The sequence below is a fragment of the Lingula anatina genome, chromosome 4 (assembly GCF_051362555.1).
Source record: "Lingula anatina isolate TDL-2025a chromosome 4, LinAna3.0, whole genome shotgun sequence".
Lineage (NCBI taxonomy): Eukaryota > Metazoa > Brachiopoda > Lingulata > Lingulida > Lingulidae > Lingula > Lingula anatina.
This window is the reverse complement of record NC_141770.1, coordinates 15,669,965-15,693,605: the sequence shown is the minus strand read 5'-3', so window position 1 is coordinate 15,693,605 and position 23,641 is coordinate 15,669,965. Positions and strand designations below refer to the sequence as shown.

Sequence of the window (23,641 nt, the reverse complement as noted above, 5' to 3'; positions counted from 1 at the left end):
CCCGAGTCAGTTATATATGTAAAATCCATGGCACCTTTTGGTAAAGTAAGTAGTCTCTTAGTGTTCGGGTTGTTTGGCAGCCTGTATTAGATGCCATAATTGTACATGACTTGGACGGACCACCCTACTAGAGACATTCACCAGCTGGTGGAGAACATTGGATTCTGTGGTACTTTCACGCGCACATTTGTCAACGTAATTTGTCCCGTGTTCAGCCGCTTGCAACATCGAGCCTCGCCGTGTTGACTTTAATTTGCCTTGTGTTTCATCAAACTCTAGGACTTAAAAAAGAAAGAGTTAGGTGATCGTTAAGGCACCATAAATTTACAAACTTCTCATGGTATTTCGTTACCATTATATGTTTTCCACATTTTTGAACTTTTACTTGTTTTTTTTTCAAACGATAATCTTGATGGCTGCAGGAATTTATCAAATTTTCGAGGTGCCTAGTTTCCATTTTTTTTTTTCATGACATTTTTTTTAAAGTTTCATAGTCGTGAATTTCATGGAATTTGATTTTTTTTTACAATATGAATGAGAAAACGTCAACATTGTCTCTTTGTTGTTCATTTTTAATACTTAAACTGTTTGCAGAATTTACAACCTCAAATTTGATTTTTTTTAAACAATTGAATAAAGAGTTAGGCAGGGAAAAATTTAATTCAGTTTAATAAAAATTGTCACTTCCCAGCCATCAAAATTAAATTAAAACTGTCTTCTGTCAATCTCGACCTTCGACGAAAGGAGATCATTTCTGCGAGTTACATGTCATTTTATTTTGTGAAGATACCTTTTTTTCTCACGTGTTCGAAATACGGTTTGACCGTAGGCCAATGATTTGACTGAAGTTCTCAGAGGAGACAAGCCTTCTCACCATGTCTGATAATTATCACGCATTCGACTGCCAATTAGCACCTACAAATGTCTGTTATGATCAAAATAGGTAATTAATGACCCGGAATTGTCTGCTTGTCTATCTCTCTCACATTAATACATGGTTCTGTCTTTTAAATCCTCACTGAGATTTGCGTCTTATTTATGTTTCAACATGGTAAGGTAGGTCATTAGAAGTTTAGTATTTCAGTACTCGCCATCCATATTTATCGAACTATGAACGGGGAAATACCAAGTGCGTTTTAACATATTGGTGCAAATGAAAAAGTCCTTACTTGAGTTTTTTTGTGTATTTATAATAGTCACGCTGTAGCATTTTTGTCCTTGAGGCATTGTCATTCGATTCCTTTACTACCATTGTACATTCACTTTTACAGCAAAAGCGACAGAGGAAGTGAGATATTGCCTCGAAATGTTCCATATAAAGAAACTTGGATCAAGCTTTTTATACTTTTCCCTTTCTGCTCAATATCCAGTTTTATTTCATTTACCGTTAATTTTGAAGACAATCCAAGTGGGTTTTCAATATAAATTTTATAATTTCGGTTGGTCCATTGTGATCAGTGCAAAGCTTTGAATTTTGATCATTTTGTAGTTTAAAGATGGCAAATAAAATGTCACGCACAATTCACGGTCTATCGTTATTACAACTAATAACGTATCTTTCGCATCATTGCCACCCAGAACCATTGCCATACCTATCAATATGCTTGTTAATTTGGCCACATTTTGCATTTTTTTTTTTTTTTTTTTTTTTTTTTTTTTTTTTTTTTTTGACACGGCCATTGGCTGTGTTTTCCAAAAACGATCAAGATATGTCACGTAGATGTCGCCTGCTGTCTTGGGTTGGTAACCCCACATCTGTTGTGAAGTTCACATAGGAGCATTTTGATTGGAAAATGGTGACAGTTTTATGTCGTACCCGTTAGGGAAGCCTCCTGCTGCCTGGCACGTAGCGTGCCTTCCTATCACTTGACGTTGTTCTTTGCCCGGTAGCCAATGCCAATGGAATCTAGGTCAGCAGAGACTCCCAGCAGCTAGTATGCTAACTAATAAAGTTTATATAGGTAAAATTTCCACAAACAGTATTTTTTTATGTTGCTTTAAATATATATATATATTTTAAATTAATTCCTAAGTTATGCTCTTCTTGAAGAGACAGGGAAATCTTTGGCAAATGGTTTTTATTCTGCCAATATTAAGTTTCTGCACTTTTCTGTCCTGTATGTGCTTTTGTTTTCAGAACCAGGAAAGTGAACATACATTCTGTTGTCTTTTAATATGTCATATAATAGTCAGATTTTCAAATAATCAGCAAATTTTAAAGAACAATTCTAAGGCATATTTACAACTGAGAATGGCAACGGTATATCTGTTAATCTAATTCAGACAGATATAATTTTCATCATTCTCGGTTGTTATTGATTTCAAGTTCATATCCACAGTCAATGAAAAAAGATTACAAAAAAATTATAATAATAAATCGGCGATTTCAAATCATAAAGTAGACATCTATTTCGTCGTGTTTCTTTTTGTATGATTTAAACCCCGTATGGGCAAATCAGCAAAATAAAACAAATCCAGATGGCTTGTCAATTGACAACTTTTCTGGATGTCCTTTTGTTCCTGGATATTGAATAGATATATAGGAAAACAGAAGCATAAAGATTTCTTCCATTTTTGTCTATGAAAATTATTGTAGGAGTTACGGGCTATCACTGGATACTCATAACAGTAACAAAGAAAGCACAAAAAATCAAGATGGCTGAACTCGGCGTGCCGTTGAGGCACAAAGAAGAGCATGACGTTGGCAGCGAAGCCTGCCAGCAATAATAGTCTCTTATGGAAGTACACAGCCGAGCATAGACGCTTGCGGTCATTGGAAAGACTTAACCAATTTCCTCCCTCCTTTGTTAGAACCATGAGGGAATCTTCCATAACACTCCAGGCTTATCTGAACTGTTCTTGTAATCAGAATACTTACATTACTTACTGGGTCTGACAAATGGAATTTTATTTATTTCCTATGTAATGTTGAAATGAGATCCACTCAGTATGGACACCTGTGAACGGGGAGATGTCTTAAGGAGAATTTTGGGCGGGCAAAATTGCTTCATTTCCGGAAAGAAAGAATTTAGATACTAATTACATCCAAACACCTGTGTCGATATGGTTTGTACGATTGAGACAGGCAATAGTTGGCTGTCGGGGTTGAATAGAGGGCGGGCAAAATTATTTCATTTCCTAAGTCATCTGCCAAAAGCTTCACCCTTCGACAAATGCGTTCTTCGTTAAGCACCCGACTTTGTGAACTTAACTTGGAGCATGAATTAAGGCGGGCAAACATGTCAGAAGAATTCTATTCTCGTTTGATTTCCATCGAAATTAGCAAGCTATTACTTGGAAGTTTATCACAATGGTTCTGACGGCCTTTACAGCTATAATGGAGCAGATTAATTACCATAAAAAGTTCCAAACAGCGGGAGGCGAGCTAAGTCGCGCAACGACAAAAGTTGGCATCAACAAAAGCCCGGAAATCCATGGGAAAAATAATCGAACGAAACTAGTTTTTTTGTACTGTGTCGGCTGCAAAAGATCGAATGATTATCTTTTCAAAATTTCACATTCAATTTGTGAAAGTTATACATCATTTATCCGAACTTAAAATCGCCTCATTGATTGCTCTTAAATGACTAAATGTTTCACAAATGCAACCCAGAAAAAATTAAGAAATAAGACATGAGATTATAACGATATTGTTGTCGTGTTGAATTGCTACATGAAGTAAAAGTGACAAAAAAAGAAACGACTTTCAGAAAAAGCATATGACAAAGTGTAATGTTTGGAAGCAAACCCACACTAATGACTACGGGTACTAACAGAGTACTACCCGGATCAGAGCAGAAAGCTTTTAGTGTTGCTAAAACATTTTAAATGCAGGTAGAACCCCGTCAAACACGATTTTTTTAAAGTGCTCGTGTTAGGGGTTATAACTACAATTGTTTCTTTATAATCACAGGTGACATATCCCGTTTCCATATATTTTCTGCAGCTACGTTCTCTTTTCCATGAACTAAAACAGCCTAATTTTGTTCCGGTAATTATTAAAACAGGTTATAAATAATGATGAAAATAACTAGTAAACGTTGTTTTCAAAAATTGCCTCTTTTCGTGTGTTTTATGTGGAAACATAAAGATAATCAAAAGAATGGAGAAATTTTGGTCGACAGATATATATGACTTGCTGTGTAGCGATTGACACAAATCGCCTCCTGGGGACGACCGGGGAAAGCGGCCCTTAATAACCTGGACGCAATGATTTGTGGACGCATATCCATAACGGTACTTAAGCCGTTTTTTAATCGAAAACTACAGGTGTTAATAAAACTGAGATCGCGTACCGAAGGCCGTGACACGCAAGCTAAGGGTTTGTTCCTATCAGACGAAATGTGTGCGATTACTTTTCTAACTACGTTACTAATGTAGTGGCCTGATAAATGAGATACATTACTGTAAAAGCTTTGGGGAAGTTGATCGTCTCTAGCGGTAGGTTTTTAATGGTGGATGCCCCACCTGAGTGCGGCCTTTATTACAAGAATAATTTCTGTCTAAGCATGAAAAAAATCACTGCTATAAATTACTGAAGTATAATATAATGATTTTATGGTTTTGATTCATTATCTAATGGTTAAAGAGTAGATAAGTTTATAATGGTATCAACAATTAATTTGATTAAATTTTGAGAAATGGATCGACGAAAACTATAAAAAGTGTCTTCTACGGTGCATTTGATCTTCACCGTCAGAATATGCGTCAAATAGCATTGTAACAATATTTTGAAAATTATCTTCCAATAAATCTTCCAATTAATTTCGTCTCTTTCACAATAATAACCCTGTTTAGAGTAGCCATAAGACACGCTCAGCGGCTGCATATAACAATATTCAAAATCGTTTTTAACACTTTTTAAAACAATTTTCATATTGTTATATGCAGCCGCTAATTGTTTTAAAAAGTGTTAAAAACGATTTTGAATCTGCACGGAATGTTTGGAATAGCATTTCTGAAATATTGTTTTTGCCGGTATCATAATGTCATATTGATTTTAGTCCATAATTGAAACAATTCACAGAAATGACCAAACGATATTAATATGTATTGATTAGCATGCCACCATCAATGGGGAAGCATCTTATGTAATATTATTTATGTCAATAATAAAAATGGAACGACTGAATTCATCAAATAAAATATCTTTTTTTAATATTTTAATGATTATATTATAATCACTCATTCCACCTGCACTGGTTAATTGTTAAAACTATGATCCCTAAATTATTTATTTTTCTTAATTCTAGCTACGGTATGGATCTGACAGCCGGGGCGCCTAGAAAGAACGCAACCAGAGAAACCACAAGCACACTTAAAGCGTGGCTAAACGAACATAGAAAGAACCCCTACCCTACGAAGGGGGAGAAAATCATGTTGGCAATCATAACGAAAATGACTCTCACGCAGGTTTCGACGTGGTTTGCAAACGCACGGAGGCGGCTTAAAAAGGAAAATAAAATGACGTGGTCGCCCAGAAATAGAAACGGAGAGGACGACGACAGCGGAGCTGAAAATGGCGGACGAGAAGACGGAGAAAACCAAGCTACGTCCAGTACCAACGAACATGAGATTGACAAGAGCGACGACGAAGGTAAACTATTATCAAATTTATTATTTTCTAAACCATTATCAAATTTATTATTTTCTTAAGCCATCTTATTTCTATGTGAAAGGGATCACACGAGCAAAGGAGATAAATGTGGCTAGTGCGTAACAATATTTTCCTTAACTCTCGAAGACTGTCGTTCCCGTTGTAATAAAAATACAAATTCTTTTAAGTATTTCAGAATGAATTATTGAGGGAAGCGTTACTGAAATTTACGGAAACCTTTTCAATATAATAGTAGCTTAAACGGGTTTAAAGACAACAGTAGATTTGAACAGTGCCACGTACACGTTGAGATAAATGTTGAGTGGGAACTTTTTTCACAAAGGAAAAAAATGTTAATTTCCCACCACAAATGTTTGAAATTTGGATTACAGAAATAACGATTACTTTGAAAGGGCGAAAACACATTAACAAGTCAACATAATTCTCCCTTTATATGCTTAAGTTGGAGTATAAAATTATTTCTGTGACATGAAAATATTGTCTCTAAGAGCAGGATATTAAAAAGGATATTATTATCACAAAAATTGCCAGAATTTGTGTGAAAGACACAAGAAAAAATAACCTTTCTTCGAATCATCTGATTTTGATATGATTGGCATTTTTAAAAGATAGATAAAATAGATGAAAATAAGATGTTTAAAAATGTGAACGAAAAAGAAAAAGATAAGAACAAAAGAATAAAAAAGACAATAAAAAACGAAAGAAAGAAATCAATTAATTTTTGCGATCTAAATTCCATTTACAAATTCCAGATAACACCACCAACCACTCTATATGGTATTAGTACACAAGCATTATTTTTAGTGCTGCGTACTTGTAGTAGTCATCCACATATCTGCCCGACCCATCTCTTTCTTATCGAAATCCCTAAAGTAAAATCTCAATCCTAACAAACTTTTGCGTCTTAGTCACTCCTTCGCACGATCCTATCATCGATTTTGATTTTCCCAGGGCGATTTTTTCCCTTTGTTTTAAGTTGTTGATTAGCATGAAATTAACTAGAATTGAATTGGGCACAATGGGGATACGGGGCATTTTTGCACTGGTTTGTGATGACTCGAAACGTCCGATAAATGTGTGTATGGACACGTTGTCGGAGTAACTAGGGAATTATTCGAGAGCCGGATGATTTTTTAAAGAAAGGATTGCGTCCAAGCGGAAAATGAGAATGGGAAAATGGTGATGGAAATAATAAAGGCAGGGAAAAGGAGCAAATACTGAGGAGATGGAAGAAGAGAAAAAAGGGTGAAATTAGTCTCCGTAAAAAAGGGCGACTGAAGTGGTATTAGGATGATCGCTTCCACCCCTGGAGCGGTTGCCAAATTTGACTTTAACTCATTGTGAATTTATAAGCAAACAAAGAAATGCTGCTTTGGGCAGAAAAACTTAAAGTCTTCGGTGGGCCCCCAACAATGACAAGGGACGGTCCTTCACTAAACTGAGCCAATGCCACACGACCCTTCTCTCTACCCCGGACGAAGTAACCAGACCAAGCCCGCCCCATTATCTCGTTTCACACTCGGCCGAGAGGATGATGCCGCCCAAACTGACAGCTCGTCTTCAAGACTTTCTCTTATTAAATCAATTTTTGGAGATACGTCTCCAGTTAAGTGGGTGTCCTACTTGCCTTCGCTTTTATCCCTCGTTTTGTAGTTAAAGTGCACGATAAACTAACCTCGTAATGTATCGTTAAAAATCAGTTGAGAGGACCTTCTTTAGCTGATAGAGGGGGGGGGGGTGACTAGCAGTATTCCCGCCACGTTGCAGTTCATATGATGATGGATGGGGGGGGGGGGGCTTTTACTGTTTCAGTTTCGCTATGGAGACAATAGAAAAGCACCAGCAGACCAGCACTAGTGAAAGGGTGATTGTTATAAATCGATTTTTTTAATCAGGCATCAGTTACCCCAAACTGGGGTACACAGGGTTTTGTGTACATTTCATTTTCGTTTTAACTCATACTTTAAATAAGTCGCAAAACTGCACCATTTACGTCATTAGCACTTTGTTAACTAGCTGCGAAGTCTACCAAAGCGCAGAGTGTTAGCTTACGTCAAGTAAATGCTCTTTGATGGTGCAAAGCGAAACGGAAAGCGACAGAACAGCTCCCATCCCTTCTCTACCAACTTCATTTCTTAATTTCCTGAATTATGCCGACATTATATGGAAAGCTGCTAATGATATTGTCTAGCTGATTTCGAGTGTTGCAGTTACGTGGAGCGTAGAGCGATTGCGGTATATTGGTAGGGAACGATTTCAAGGTATAGAGAAAAGTAGAATTAAGTGAAGAATGAAAACTCAAAAACGGTCTTCTTATTCATGTTTTAGCTCATTATGACTTGGTAGATAATGGCGATTATGATTTTGAGATATATTTTGCGGTTGTCTTTGGAGAAAGTATAGAAAAGTGCAATCAATTAAGACTATGCGCAGGCGTGGGTAAATAATTAGGGGGAAATCTATCACTACCAGTTTGTGAAAAAAGTGTAAAGACGTCTCTCTCTGTGCCACACTTTCTTGGACCATGAAAGCGTAATCAGATTCTTGAATTTTCGTTATTTTTTTCTGAATTTGTCGTTCCGCATTCTAGCCATAAATTACTCGAGGTGCATGTAAACACCGTAACTCCTCAACGCGCCTCTTATGGCTGCCTATCCTAACGGAAATTCGATAGAAATAAAAGAAAATTCCTCATTCCGAAAATTTCCTAAAAAAAGTACCCCAACAGCTATTTTTCCTACAGCATTCGATTTATATTTTACTAGATAATCATCCAATTATAGGTACAAAAGACAACTTAAAGCGCAACTCCGGCCGGCCAAATGTCACACAATCAGCCGCATAATCCCACACAAGCCGTTGGTGATACTCTAAGAATAAAAGCGAGATAAAAAACAACCTCTGGCTTGTAAAAATCCTTGTCAGCTTGTTGTTTTAAGACAAAGTTTGCAACCGCGAAATCTTCCCTGTAAAAAACGTCGAAAAGCATTGAGTGTTCTCAATACCTTGTGCTTAAATTAAGATATTGGATCATTTAAGATAAAAGGGCTACCAGGGAAGTTGCTTAAATAAGTAAATTGATATTAAACTAAGTGTGCTGTGGGTGTCAGGGAAGAGAACTGTTTCAACGGTTGCAAAAAATGCTGAAATATAAAGGAATCACAAAAAATATACGTACCCTCCAAAAGAGCTCCGAGGCGGGATTTTAACCGACTGAGGAATGATGTAAGAGAAGCAGTATAAAAAGATGAAAAAGTCGGCTGGTGTTTCTGCTTAACCCACCTCAGGGAGTTTATAGTAAACTCTTGTTTTTTCGGCTCAATGGGCGGTGGACTGCTTTTGTTTCAAATTTTGTGTTCTTAAAGACAATTGTAGCTGTCACTTTCAACTTTATGGGTTTTGCGGATAACATGACTTCAGTATTTATTTAGCTTTCTTTGGGCCTGCGCTATTTGGTTCTCAGACAGTTTTAATTTCCAGCTTTCGCTATTTTCCACGTTCACCGCACGTTGATCGTGTACGGATAATAATGAAGGTGGGAGCTGGCGGCCAAAGTAAACAAAGAGCAGATATCTCCCTGTCAATTCTGAATTTCTCGAGTGCGAGGGTTCTTGTAGTGCGCTGCCCCCTTGAACTCAAGCTTGAAGAAAAAAAGAAAAAATAATTGAACTCGGTCGCTGAAGTCAAAACATCTCAGGCCACGGAAAAGAAAGGAATACGTAAACCTATTAAACTATGTGAGAATGTCTGCCGTCATTGAATACATGACACTTTTTTTTTTGTTTTCACCCCACGATTTTACTTAATTTGCTAACCATTTGCAGGCCGCAGACATAAGTTATTTTCAGTCCATAAAAACTTTGGTTTTTTGGCTTATTGTATCCTTTACTGGGGGTCATTCTAAGGGCCGTGGTTTTGGGTCCTCTACGTAACTTTACCTTTTGTAGGTCTTAAAAAGTGTTTTCTGTTGTCGTTTAACATTTACTCGTGTATTTGGTCTTTCTATCAATTCTTTAAAGTCAAACGTCAAACCAACTTAACTTTTATAAGCATCAAATTCAACGTGTTGAGGGACACTGAAAGTGCTCTACCAGACGAAAAGCATCAAACAAAATATTTCATAAAAAGAGAACTAAAATATCATATTTCATACAATGATCCTCTTATGTGAGATGTGACGTACAAGACAAAGTAGTACATCAATATAAAAACTAATACGACATTACTAGGATGAGAAGAATTCAATCATTAAAATCATGCTACATTAATGTAGGCAGTGGAGGCAACATTAAATTCTACGGGCCATTGGATGCGGGCCCTATGTAAACGATACCGCTAATGGCTATCTCTGTGTTAAAAGCATCGGGGTAATTTTCTCATGCTCCTGAGCTTTTAAATAATAAATTAATGCGGACTGTAAAAAGACAAAAATAGGGAGACACAAAAATGAATAACAATTCACTGATTTAAGGTCACGTTAGTGGTTTTCGATATTTTAATATGATACAATATAAAAACAAGAGTTAGGTTAAAAGAAAATTACTTCTAAGTCTAGTTTTTAAAAGCTAAGTTTTCATGCAATCGCTTGCACAGAATTTAAAAATGAGCATTAGCAACACCCTTTCAAGCTCTATAGAAATTATTACGAATCTTGAATACAGTCTGAGTCAACATGATACACGAATACGCCCCCTCCATAGCTCCCACCTTCCTTTATAGAGTTTTCATTCCTAAACAAAAGAATATAGTGTTTCTGTAGTGTTATTATTTGTTAGAACTAGTTATGAGAGTAGTGGATTAAGACGAGTCCTATAGCTGTAGTAGTAGTAGTAGTAGTAGTAGTAGTAGTAATAGTAGCAGCTCTAGTAGCCGTAGTAGTAGTATTTGTTGTTGTAGTAGTAGTAACCAAATTACAGAGATATTCTGAGAGTGAATATCGAACAGCTAACAATGTTACAAAATTGCTAATGAATACACAAACAATGCATTGTGTCAGGTTTTATCTAGATTTTCCTCCTCAAGAATATCCCTAAAGAAATAGAAGGCAAAAAATAATACGATTTTCTTTCACTGGGAGTCGAGTCTAATTAATCAGACGCATATCAACTTCTTTCCGCTCTTTCTTATGCAAAGTTCCAAACCCATAGGTTGCATATCTCTTTATACTTTCTGCCATTTCACACCCGACGTGTTATGAAAGAAAAGATTTTGCCACAAAAGAGACCTGATTGAACTATGCAACCCCATGGATTATCGCTCTATTGCGAGATTCATACGGACTGAAAAAATCCGATAACCCCAGCTAACAGAGGTGATATTATGAATATCGGCGCAGCGAAGCGGGGTGAAAATGGTGATAGCAAGCGGCTGGAAGAGTCGTGTTAGAAGCACGATTAACTCTTAATATCAATACAGGACGCTTTACTGCTTTTCACTGTCACACGTTGACATGGCCGCTTGACGCAAGCATTGTCATAGTGCGTGACACCGCTGCCTTGGTGTCACATCATCTCGCGACGACGACATTATTCCAGCGATGACATTTTGTCATGTGGTGACATTATTTCTAACGATATTTGGCGGTTGGGAAAAGACTGATGAAATGAAATGCTAGCCAAGCCAGTACTGAAAATGAGTCATTTGTAAGATGTTTTTTTGGGGATTCATGATGATAAACTTTAAAACTGTTCAATTTCTACACAATAAGCTAAAAGAGCGTACCTGAGAGCTTTCGTTCCAACACTTGGGACTTCTTCACTCACACTGAAGTTACGTGGCAGTGTATAGTGACCAGTTTACTGAGAACCGTTCACTATAACACTGTCCCACATGTAAAACAGGTTGTACCACGCAGATCAATTTTCATCAGAATATTTTTGGGATATTATTAAATGTGTAAATCAATAAACTTTATAAAAACTAGGAGTAAACCTAAAATATATGTATAAAAAGCTTCAAGTTTTAATTATCTGTATTTTATAAAAGAAAAAAATTAAAGTGGTCAAAAATCAATTTTTAAATCTTTTTATGTCAAAGCAATTGCAGGACAATATGTTACCGTCTTGTTTAGAGACATTTTCATAAACTTTCTTTCACCTCCGCTTTCACATGGACATCAACATAAATGTTTGAGCACATTTTTGAGATTTTAATATACGTTCGTCAAATAGAATTATTAAGTAGAATATTTTTATGTTACTATTCCAAGATACCTGTTTTTGTATCCATAGACACTGTCATTAAAGGAGATAAAATCTAGTATATGTAGGAATCATGTTAAAAATGATAGATTTATATGTTAACAAATGTCCAGTATAATGATGTCTGAAATTGTACTTGTTGTTGTGTAGTGTTTTAAGATAATGGGATTCACGTACATTTCACTGAAATTGATCATTTATGGGGGCGCTTTAATATACCAGTGCCTCGTCAATGAAACTTGAAATTGTAGCAAGTTTTGAAATTTACACTGAAATAATTCTACTTTTGCTCAATCTTCTTGTTCTGATGGAGTTTTTTTTATTCATTTCACATATTCATTGTTTTTTCTTAATTCTGTTGTTTGGTCATGCATCAATTTATTTATTCACTCGTTGGTCTCTTTCTTTCTTTCTTTTTTCTTTCTTTCTTTCTTTCGTTATCTCTTGCTTTCTTTCTTTCATTGCTTGCCTATTGTATTGTATATATAATTTATTTATTCATTTATTTTATTTATTCGGTCATTCATTGACTCATTCATCTGTCAATCATATCAGTCTTTTTTTCTATTCCAATATTTCCAGATGACGATGATATCCAAGTGGACGTAGAGATGCTCTCTGACCACACGGACTCCACGGCTAGGGACGGCAGTCCACCCCTAAGGGTCGGCTCCCCCTCTCCCGGCTGCGGCGACAACCAAGCGTCAGTTTTACGGAACAAGTCAAACGAGTACAAAGAAAACACGGATCCTGGCATCAGAAATGGGGAAAACCTGTCGCCAGCACAAAGCCCTCTCAGTGACGGGTGCAGCTCGCCCTCTAGCGCGGTGAGCAGCGGTGGGGTCACCCCCGAAGCACAGGTCACTCCACGTAAACCGAAAATCTGGTCCATAGCGGACTCTATCACTAGCGGGTCAAACACGGACAATAAGCAACCACCAAGGAGTTCGTCTCCAAGTAGTGGCAGTTCAGGAAAAGACCCACAAATATCTCCGACGAATCCGCCCCCGCGCCAAAGTCTATCAGTACCCACTGTGACCAAAAATCACTGGGTGGGACCGTATACCGCTGGGGGGACGACCTTAGCATACCCAGGGTTTCCTTACCCCTACATGTACTCGCCATATCATCAGACTATTGCAAGCATGACGCATTCAAATACGAACCCGGCCCGGAATTTGGCCGCAGGACATTCCATAGTAACCGCCGCAAGCAGTATTCAAGCTCCGTTCGGCCAAATTCGGCCGAGAATTGGACCTCTGCAGCTAGGGGGAGCCGGGGCAGGGGCGCCTCCTTCTCACACGATCACTGGTGCAATGAAGCCACAAGATGGGCTCAATTTAACGACCTCCAGTTTGCTCAAAAGCGGGAATTCTGGGAGTGGTTCTGGTGGAAGTGGTGTGCGACCGGGATCACCATCCACGTCACCACGCGCAAATGAATCAAGACTAACAAATGGATTCTCATCAGGTAGGATGAACATCTATCACGACTTACAGGGGCACTTTTTTCATGGCCAATTTTCAGTCCGTGAATGATGGACTTTCACTCACTGACGTCACATTTACATGCTGACTTCATCTGCTTATAACACTCAGACGCTGGGCCATGGTGCCTTACGTAAACAAATTCTTTTGGGACAAGGTTTATCGATTGATCATAATAGTACATACTAAGAACAAGGCAGAGTATTTTCTATGCAGTCGATAGTCCATGTCTGGTGATGTAAAATGATCGAATTAAAAGTAACAAAGATAATGTGGCACTATGATATTGGCGATAGATTAATCAGTAACGAAAAAAGGATAATGTACATGAATAATATATTGAAATGTGTTTAATTATACTTTCAACTTGCTGGTTAATGCGCATTAATTAGACTAGCATGCTTAAAGGGTTTGCTTCATGCCGTAAGAATGGCCTGAACGGAACATATTCTTCAGAAAACATGCCCAACTAACGATATCTTTATCCAAATACACAAATTAAAAGCTCATTTTGTAAATTTTTGGCTTTAAAAAACGTCCTATTTGCTCGGCCTGGGAGTTAATGAGCTACGTGGTCACGTGGTCCAATGACGACAATCGAGCCACTGGAGAACAGAGCGTGCTTAGCTGTCAAACTGAGCTGCATTGTCTACCTGTAAGATGACTTTTCTGGCTTCTGATAAAAGTTTATACTCATTCAAATCTCTTACCCGAGGGGTCTAAATCCTCGTGAAGCTGTGTAAAACCATTTCCCGTCTAGTCATTTCTTTAACAAGCATTTCATTATGGTTATCCCAAGTTGTATAAAACACTGCATTTGAATGAGTTAAGGGAAATGTTGATTATTGCATATGAGGTCCATGTTATTTGTGAAATTCAATTTATTTTATTAAACCGCTGACACTCCGTCTTGCATACTTTTATTAAACTGAGGTAAACAATGCCCGTTACCTTTACAAGTCCTATCTTAATCATCCATCTAACTGGAACTTCCTTTACCTCTTAATTAGAGGGTTAAATGGCATTCAATTTGTCTTGCTTGTACCGAACGCACTCTCTATCTAAGCTTTACTCCAGTTATCTCAGGTAAAAATCTACCTGTGCGTTAGTTACAAAGCGCAGCTCCCGTAGACCTGGGGGTACTAGATAAAATCAGAACACCAGGTTTATCGAGGAGCTAGAGAAAGAAAGGAAGAATTTTTCCTGCACAACTTCATAGGAATTTTAACACGGACTTGATCCAGCTTAGACCTCCAAACTAACAGGGTGACATGGGCAATTTTCACAAACAAATCATAAAACTATATTTCAGTTAACCGCCTTTAAAATAAATATACCGTTCTGGGTAAATTAAAATAGTTATTAAATCGCAAGAATATTTTTGACTTAAATGATGATTTTATTATTAATGGAAATTAAGCTACTATATGAGGTACATTTGCTGTGATTACGCTGTCCTTCATGTTTTGCGTAAGTCTACATTTTGCTGTATGTGCTTGTAATCTTTTTAAATATGTGCGTACAATTTTTGCAGGTCTGGTTACCCCCCTGTTATGTGATGAGAGTATTAATTTGGCAATTAGTTCCTTAGCTTATTTGAATAGAATTGCAGTGTAAAATTTTCAACAAGATGTTGGCGAAATAGCCCATTACTCTTTGCAGGTATTTCCCCCGTCAAAGTTTGTCTAAAATTATCTTTCAATCTTTACTCTTTCAAAGACAGTATAAAGTTACCTGACATATTTTCGTGTAAACTTAATGACAAGCCAAGTGTCTCCAGTTCATTCCGTACTCAATTTTACCCAAGCAAATTTTTTTCTTGAGTAGATCTTTATAGCACGGTGTTATAAGCTTACAAATTTGCAAAAAAAAATTGCGTACTGACGCAGAATTTGCGTTTCAAGTTATAAAATGATCAATCTTTTAAATTATTTAATATTTCAGATGAAATTATCTTCAGAAACAAATCCTCAAAGCATAAACGAATTAGGATAACGAACCATTTTATTATAGCAGTTCCCATTTTTTCTTTAATATAACGCTCTTTTTCCTGTTTTTCCTCAACACGTTTTCTTCCACGGAAGCTTCAAGATACCCTGAGAGCAATTTCTTTTATTAATGTTTGCGACCGTGTTTGAACTTAATTGTTTAAGTATTGATATTTAACGTCATTTACAAATACCAATAAAATAACCCCATGAAATAAATGAGATATATTGAAAAATATGAAAGCCCACCAAGACGAGTTTCATACCTGTTATTACCTGGCTTGGGAATTGCAGCGGTGCATAATTAACAGGTTTGTTGTAAACGAGCTTTTGGTCAACTACAATGCATTTAAAATGCATCAGCAATCAGTAAGTTTGCCAACTGATGACAGTTAATCTGAAAGACTACCAGCTCTTGATATGATCTAAACCACCTGAGGTGACCATGATCTAGAGCATCGCAACTATTGTCACCGAAGTTAGTAAGTAAGTCACGGAAGACCGTCACAGACAAAGAAAGATTGTCAACGAGAGCTGCAATTTTGGTGAATCCCACGGCAAAACACCGAGGCATAACGAAAATTCCTCAACTCCGTTCAACACAACTTTCCTTAACTTCTCCGTCTTTATGCAGCTCAGTTGAGTCTCATAGACCTTTATCGTGATTGTCGTCACAGTACCACGTGACCCAGATCTGTTGCTTCATTTTTGCATATTGAGGTGAGGTTTACTAAAACGCTTTTTTTTCTACTAACAGATTGTTTTTATAATTTTTAAATGGCGGGGATCGATTAAAACATACCTCTAGTGTATAGATTGAGTGCTGTATCTTCAAAATTCGAGAAATGGATATTTACATGAACATTGTCCTTTAAAGGTACATACAAACCGAGCATCGGTGGAGTGTGGATTCCCAGTAACACATGTAAACCACTTCTACTAGATTCTTATATGACTCAAATAAATTCGACATGCCAAGGGAAAAACTGAATAGATCACCCGATCAGCCATAAAAGACCTTTAGACTGCTCCTTTCTTTAAATTTATGGTTGTAAATTTAACCTACTTCCGTGACCTACTTTCCTGCCCCATTGACATACAGCTTAGAATGCCAGCAGAAAAATCTGTTCAAACATCATTTTCGGGTGAAATTAAACAATGCCTTTTGGTAATTCTCTTAGTTATACTACTTGAAACTATATGCTGGCATTTGGTTGGTTTTTGTGACAAAAAATTGACTTTGTATGCATCTTTAAGGACTCTAATTCAAAAGATTGAAAATAGAGCTGAAAAATTTACTGATGGTCCAGTTTTGCTATTGTCTTATTCGCGGTCAGAAATCACGACTAAATTGAAGGGAGGATTTTTAAAAATAAATTTGAATAAAATAATGTCGTGAGAATGGGAAAATTGCAAAACCGACCAAGGTTGTATGAATGAAATAACCATGAAGCAAAAGTGAAGAAAATGTTGAAGTCAGATTAAATCATAAAATTTTAAAAAAATGAAAGTCGCCCATTTCTCATTTTAGGCGAAGTTGTTAAGTCATCCCATGAGTCAGCGCCGAGGTTGTGAGAATTCAATGCAGTATTAGAGTTTATAAAGTAAGTCATTTCATAATTATATTTTTATGCCATGTGAAACTTTATAATAAGATAGAATAAAGTTTGTTGTTAATCTGTTTGCAGTTAATCTCTGGATTTGAAATCGTATTCCAAAAGCACGTCTGTGGTTTAGAAGCTCATTGGGAATATTTATCCACCCCAAGATCTTTAACTGAAGCGCAACATCCACATAGATACTTGAAAAAAAAAAAGAAAGAAAAAAAATTCACTCTAAATGTTCAACAGTAAAGCTTGCTCACTGTTTCGGGTCGAACCTCCTTTTCCGTGTGTCAGTCATTTATTAAATGGGACAAAGGTTTGCCCTTTCGTGTTATCTTCCATGTTCTCTTCTTTAACCCCACTCACGTTTTTCCATCCTAAATTACAGCTTATTAACTATGATTAATACGAGTTGACCCCCAACCCTCTCTGCTGATGGGAAACTGGCGCCGAGGGTCAGACGAACAGCGTTACCATGGCGACAGCTCAAAGCAGACGACAGGGAAGCGTTGTCGTTGCCATGGCGACGTAGCGGGAATACATCGTTTGGCGAAGGTAAGAGGTTGTCGGGAGTGACACAAGGCGGGGCAGGTCAGAGAGAAAATTAAAGGGTACCGTGAAACTTCATACCGACAAGTCGAAACTTTGTCTACATATCCGGCGAGCACGGGACGTGTTCATGTTGGTAGCCGTGACAAGTTAAATTTATGTCAGTTTTGAAAGGTTTATAATTTTCAAATACTCCAGCTTAAACACTGGTCGTTTTATGGTGTTACCAGTAACAGTTAGATCTTTGTCACTTTTAACAGATCTGTATTTTATTTATTCTCAATGGTTTTGCACAGGGAATGTTTTTTTTTATTTTATTTTTTTTTCATAAATTCATATTATATATACGGGCGACGTATTAAACACAAGCAGGAAGAATACATGAAAAAGGAAAACAGTTAGGCCGATGATTTAAAGCCAAAAAAATATTGAAAACGCTTTTGGGCACGTCTCATTATTATTGTATGTGAAATATATATTTCCGTCATAGTAATAGATGCACGTTCCTAATTTATATAAACTGATCAATAGGCGCTGTAAAGATGCTACAAGGTATCATAATTATGTAATTATGTCTGAGTATCATTATTTGTGATGTATTGAAAAAATATGCAAATAGATTTTACCATGAGTTATCTCACGTTGAAAGGTCTATGTAATATCGTATACTTTAGAATAATTAAGCACTTCATACTATACAATGATACTGAATTATATATTATGCGGATAAACAGTAATAAACAATTATTTTATATTTCAGAGTCGTAGTTGTAAAATCAAAATTAACCCGAGAGGTGCCAAAATATTCGCCAACGAAATCTGCGCAAAAACGAGTTTTATCCTCTCATCAAAGAGGGTTGGGGTATCTATGACGACACAAGCACAACAAGACACAAAACGTGAAGAGGACGCCGGTATGGACCGTGGGTATGACCACTCCTTTCACCTGGGAGACAATAAAAACTTAAAAAGAAAAAAATAAACATTTGTGACGTGTGCACTGGAAAATAAATGGCGATGGCATTTATTGACAGTTTTCCAAAGAGTGAAAAAGGTCACTTGTGACACAAAGACAGCATTCATATCACATGAGGGGGTCACCCTCTTCATACTAGGGAAGAGATCCAGGAATTGGATAAACTGGAAACGGAGCATTCTGTGAATATAACCGGACTGCCAGTCTACAAACACAGGCCGTTGTTGGCGCTGGAGTTCACAGCATTTCATTGTCGGATAATATTGCCAATACAATTTTTGCAGCCTATTTCAAAACTTTATTTATCGAAAAGCTGCATTTATTTTACTACTTCCACCTTGAAGTGGGTCAAGGGGAAGGTATTCCGGTTGTCAAAGGGGTGTACGGGCTGACGAAGCGTATACCAGGGGGAGATCGCTCCTGCGCTTATTCGGAAAGTCTTCGTGCAAACAATATTCATTAAGGTTTGCATGTTCTAGAGCAGTATGCTCTGCTTTATAACATTTTCTTTCTCCAGAATGCCAAATTGTGTGAAAAAAAAGTGAAATTTATTTTTACTACTTTACAGAAAACTCAAAGACATTCACATGGTGGGCTTTTAATTGTAAAAACACATGAGGAAAATTCTCTTGTCAATAATTATTGTCTGCAGCATAATATATTAGTATATTCCGCTATGGAAACTTGGGTACGCATTTATTATAAAGTTATCGCGTTCGCACAAAGAATTTGAAAACCTATTAGTCGTAGCGTTGTGTAGAACTGTTAGAGAAAGGTTGTGAAGTTTTAGATAAATTGTGTGTTCGTACTTTTCTCCATCTCAGGTACTGCCCTTGAGTGGCAGGGGCCATCTCTATAACATATACAAATAATCATATACATATAGAAGTATAAAATTTCTGACGGAAGAGAGCAAACGTAGTGTTATAATTCTGTTTTTTTTTCTCTCATTTTTTTTCTGTTAAATGAAAGTTACTAATGGCATTTTAGCCTTCATAAGGATAATATTCGATGGATGAAAGTTTAATTTTGCAATAGTTCAGTACCGCGCGTGCTTTTCGTTTCAGCGCATCGGAAATAGAACTGTTTTGTGCTGTGTTGTAACTGAGTTCAAACACAGTGCTTGTAACACTATTAATGCGCATGACTGGAGGAGCAGCATTTTCCTGACAATTGCAGCTTTATATATCCTGTATTCTCTTTATTTCTCAAGACATAATGTTCTGTTTGGAAAATTTATTTTCGTTTTTACAGTTATCTTTTAAGATGGGACAGGTCATCCCAACAGAGCTAGGCCTACTTGTTGAAGTAGTGTAGTATATAATAGCAGTAATTGGCAATTTTATCGAAAGAAAGTATGTGCATAGCAGTTTAAGAAAAACGTTCTTCAACTTTATTAAATCCTGGCTCATGACATACCCCCGCTGTATTTTAACTGTGCAAAGGTGGTCTCAGATTGACCGCCGTACAAAACTGAAAACCATGTTTGGGATCACACCGATTTGTGCAAAAAAAAAATCGCTAGATCGTAGTTGACATCTAGTATTTTTCCAGTCGCAAGTATACTTTTATTTTTGTTAGTATATTTATTATACAAATGTTGCTTATTTCTGACAGGAGGGGCTGGTGAAAAATGTCCTTATTTCTTGCTATCTTTGTACAGATAAGTGTGCAATCTGCGTTCACGAGTTTTCTACATTGATTATTCTTTGTTCACCAACTCAGTGCTTAGTGAAATGTTCTGGTTCTAGTTTGTGGGTCATTTTTTTCACATGACAAGCTTAACATTTTAATGGGATATCTATATTAAAATCATCGCCGTTTATTAAGTGCTCAGCAAACATATGATATGGCGGTACGCTCGGCGATGATTGATATAAAACATAGTTATTATTACATGTCTTTGTAAATGCACAAGCTCTCTGCGTATAACTAGTGTCGATCACGAACTTTTACCGAGATATATAATTATTATAATTATCATCAACTTTTGTTAAATCTTATATTTGTAAATTGTTTGATGCCACTTATGAATAGAACCCGAGTATTACAATCAATTATCATTTACATACGTGAAGTCATTAAAATGGTATAAAGTAAACGAGTAGTTTTTATTGATATTTCTATAGAAAGAAGAGGCGGCTTGTTCACGTTTTTGGCAGTATTTACTTGACGCCGGGGAACTGCTTCAGTTTCCGAATACTCAATAAATACCATTACGTATTAACAAGATGCATAGATTGCATCAACCGACATACGGTGGTGTTTAAACTACGCTTTTGGTATTATTATAAATCAATAACAATACAAATACCCATATTAAATGGACTATTTTTCCGCATGCAAAAAGGGGTGCATCTATCATTATCATCAAAGAAGTAGGAAAATTATTATAAATAAGAAGGAAAATTAAACTCTTTCTCTCTCTGTACCTCTCTGCTCGTTGCCAGGGTAATGTGCGACGTGGGGTCTTAAAGGAAACAAGGAAGGATGCTTGGACAACCAGCAAAAAGCAAGAAGTGTACGAGGAAGGGAAGTAAAATCCCACTTGTCTGTCACCTGCAGTCCGCCCTCTCTCGGGGTTGCAATGCACAACGCCCCTGTAAACAGCCGCTTTCCTATCTTGATATGTGCTATTCTTTTGAAAAAAAAAGTTAAGCCGAACATAGCACAATTTGAAAAATATGCTTTTGGGTCCCGTATTAACACACACACACACACACACACACACACACACACACACACACCTCAGACAAAACAGGGGAAAGTGAGCTGAAAAATAGGTCTAGAGCAAGCCCCAGGGTAGACAGTAGGGGAGACGATAGTTACCACCTCCAATCACAAATCCCCCTTTGTATCGGATGGACTCTGTCATATTAGACAAGATAAACAACTGACCTGTTCGCCTTGAGAACCCAATATTAGTGTCGCCATTTTTCATAGATCCCCTCCTGTCAACCTCCTCTGCAACACGAAGGTGAGTAGAAAAAAAAAAGAGTCCTGTGAAAGGGGACGGAATGTGACCTGGGGAAAGCAAGAGGGTCCTGTTTCACAAAATAATTCCAGCCCAAAAATTGTTCTTAATATTTAAGAGCAAATTTTGATCACATTTGAACCAAGACAAAACACTAGGAGTCTAATTAGGCAAAATGTTGACCCTCTTTATAAGGAGAATGACATTGCTAATGTATCAGGCTAATACTCATTTTATTTGAGTGCAATACTATAAATTGAACTTGAACTAAAATGGACCAATTTTTCGTCTAAAAATTTTTTGACTAATTTTCGGGCTAAAAAGTATTTCGTGATGCCGCCCCAAGCATCAAGGTCAAAGTAGACGCTGTGTCTTCCCCAGGTTTCTACGTGGGGAGCCTGGCACCCAATTTACAAAATGGTAACGTTATTAAGCATTGGCTGTTGAACGTCATGTCAATGTTTCTACACGGATGGTCACACAGTTAACTTCTTTCAGTGCCCTTTTCACTTGCGCGTTTCAATCCGCCGCCTTAAACGGGAAAATAAATTGACAAAAAGAAATCCATCCCGCTCTTGTAAAGTAATATGAATTAATAAATCTTTCGTCGTCGGCCATGTGCGAAGGTTCCTTTCTTTGTGCGGACAGATTTACTGTTAAGGAGCCGAAGACAAAAAAAAGAGAAAAATAATGAGTCACTTTTCTGTGGCATTATACTGCAATCACTTACAGAGCAATAGTAGGAGAGCTTTAACAATTCGACGTGGTGTTGTTACGTAAATAAGTGCGCGAAAAAATACGCCACAGGTTCAAATTGCAGAACTCGATCATTTTAATATCTAAATGTGTCGTTGTTGTTACTAATTGATTCAGTAATAGTAACATCTAGGTCTGTAGTGTTACTTTATAGTGTTAAGATGTCTTCTGTGCGATGGAATGGATTAGATCAGGATCTTCTTTGTTAAGATCACTTTATGATAAGCCATTTGGATGAAAGAAGACCTTTTTTTAAGACTGCATTTACTTCGATTAGAAATAATGTATAGCACTTCGTTCGCATATTGCTTTGTACTAGAGCAGTACGATTTTGAAAAAAATAATTTTAATTAAAATTTTTGCAATCTGTTTCATTTTCGTGGTATTTCACATGTTCATTACAATATTGTAATTTTAGTTAACATTAAAACGATTAAATGAGAGGACCGGAACTATACGATAGATAGTAAATCAATACAAAGGGTGGTGTTTTCTTTCACGTAATGCCATTAAAAGACAGATACTCATTCATGTGAAATAGCATATGGATTAACACTCAAATCTTTGCATGAATATTTATCTTTAATCGGTTGATATCGAACTTGAGACATAAATAATTAACTCGTATTTCTTTGGAGCCAAAGCAGCTACATTGCACGCTGAAAAAAGGGAGCACTTGTTTTATTTTTCCTCTCGTTCACATGTAGCACAGAGCCTATGAGCAATGAAAAATACGCTGCGGCCCGATATAATTTATGGACATAGACAACCGTACAAATGGCCGATGGTGAAAGGGCAAGATTTACAACGGACCACCACTACGGAAAATGTAGCGAGAGCAAATTTAACATAATTTTCCATGGAAACATCTCCAATTTACAAGCTTTCCCAGGTGACCAAGCGATTTATGCGGCAAAACGCCCGGGAAACAACTTGTAGATCGCTAATCGCAATCCAAGGGTAGCTACAGTGAGGTCTTGCAGAGTGACGAAGATGAAGCCTCTCTTCGAGAATTCCATCAATGGACTTTACCTGCGCCAGTCGCCAGTGGGATTGGCTTGAAAAGTGATTCAGACTTCCATCAGTAATATTTGATGAATGAATGCTATCGTTCTGTTCAAATGAAATGTTACTGCTGGTCTGAATGCCACCTAAAATTTAATATCACCCCACCCCCTTTCGCAAGATGCCCTTTGTTAAAGTATCACTACGTCTATATATCTTCATGTATCACTTCAATGCCTAAACTTTAAAGAAATAACAGCATAAAAAATTATGAAATTTTCAATTTCTGAGGGGAGCGCGTAGTAATTTTGAGTGCCATCTTGTTGGGTTATTCGAATTTAAAGGAAACAACTCGAAAGACGAAATTAATGCCCCCCCCCCTCTTCACCACTTGGTGATTTGGGTGATAAGACTACATGTATACTCAAAACCAGGATGAAATGTCTAAAAACTGAAACGGCGTTTCAGTCACTGCTTCTTGGGTA

General features: G+C 37.1%; 1 protein-coding gene and 1 long non-coding RNA gene across 3 annotated transcripts in view; one reads left to right on the top strand and one right to left on the bottom strand.

Annotated features, from left to right (window-relative positions):
- LOC147762353 (uncharacterized) overlaps nucleotides 1-10,232 on the bottom strand; it is a 29,300-nt gene extending 19,068 nt beyond the window's left edge. Inside the window, exon 1 of the long non-coding RNA XR_015333902.1 lies at nucleotides 8,796-10,232. This is a non-coding gene — a long non-coding RNA (uncharacterized LOC147762353). The remainder of the gene's footprint in view (nucleotides 1-8,795) is intronic.
- LOC106165257 (uncharacterized) overlaps nucleotides 1-20,522 on the top strand; it is a 43,648-nt gene extending 23,126 nt beyond the window's left edge. The window contains exons 4-8 of one of the 2 annotated variants that reach the window (XM_087011010.1): nucleotides 5,253-5,596; nucleotides 12,400-13,287; nucleotides 16,824-16,896; nucleotides 17,285-17,451; nucleotides 18,238-20,522. In XM_087011010.1, the coding sequence (XP_086867136.1) occupies nucleotides 5,253-5,596; nucleotides 12,400-13,287; nucleotides 16,824-16,867 (1,276 nt within the window). In that variant the 3' untranslated portion in view covers nucleotides 16,868-16,896; nucleotides 17,285-17,451; nucleotides 18,238-20,522. Of the gene's footprint in view, nucleotides 1-5,252; nucleotides 5,597-12,399; nucleotides 13,288-16,823; nucleotides 16,897-17,284; nucleotides 17,452-18,205 lie in introns of both variants that reach the window. The other variant, XM_087011009.1, reaches the window with a different exon arrangement.
- The last annotated feature ends 3,119 nt before the right edge of the window (nucleotides 20,523-23,641 follow it).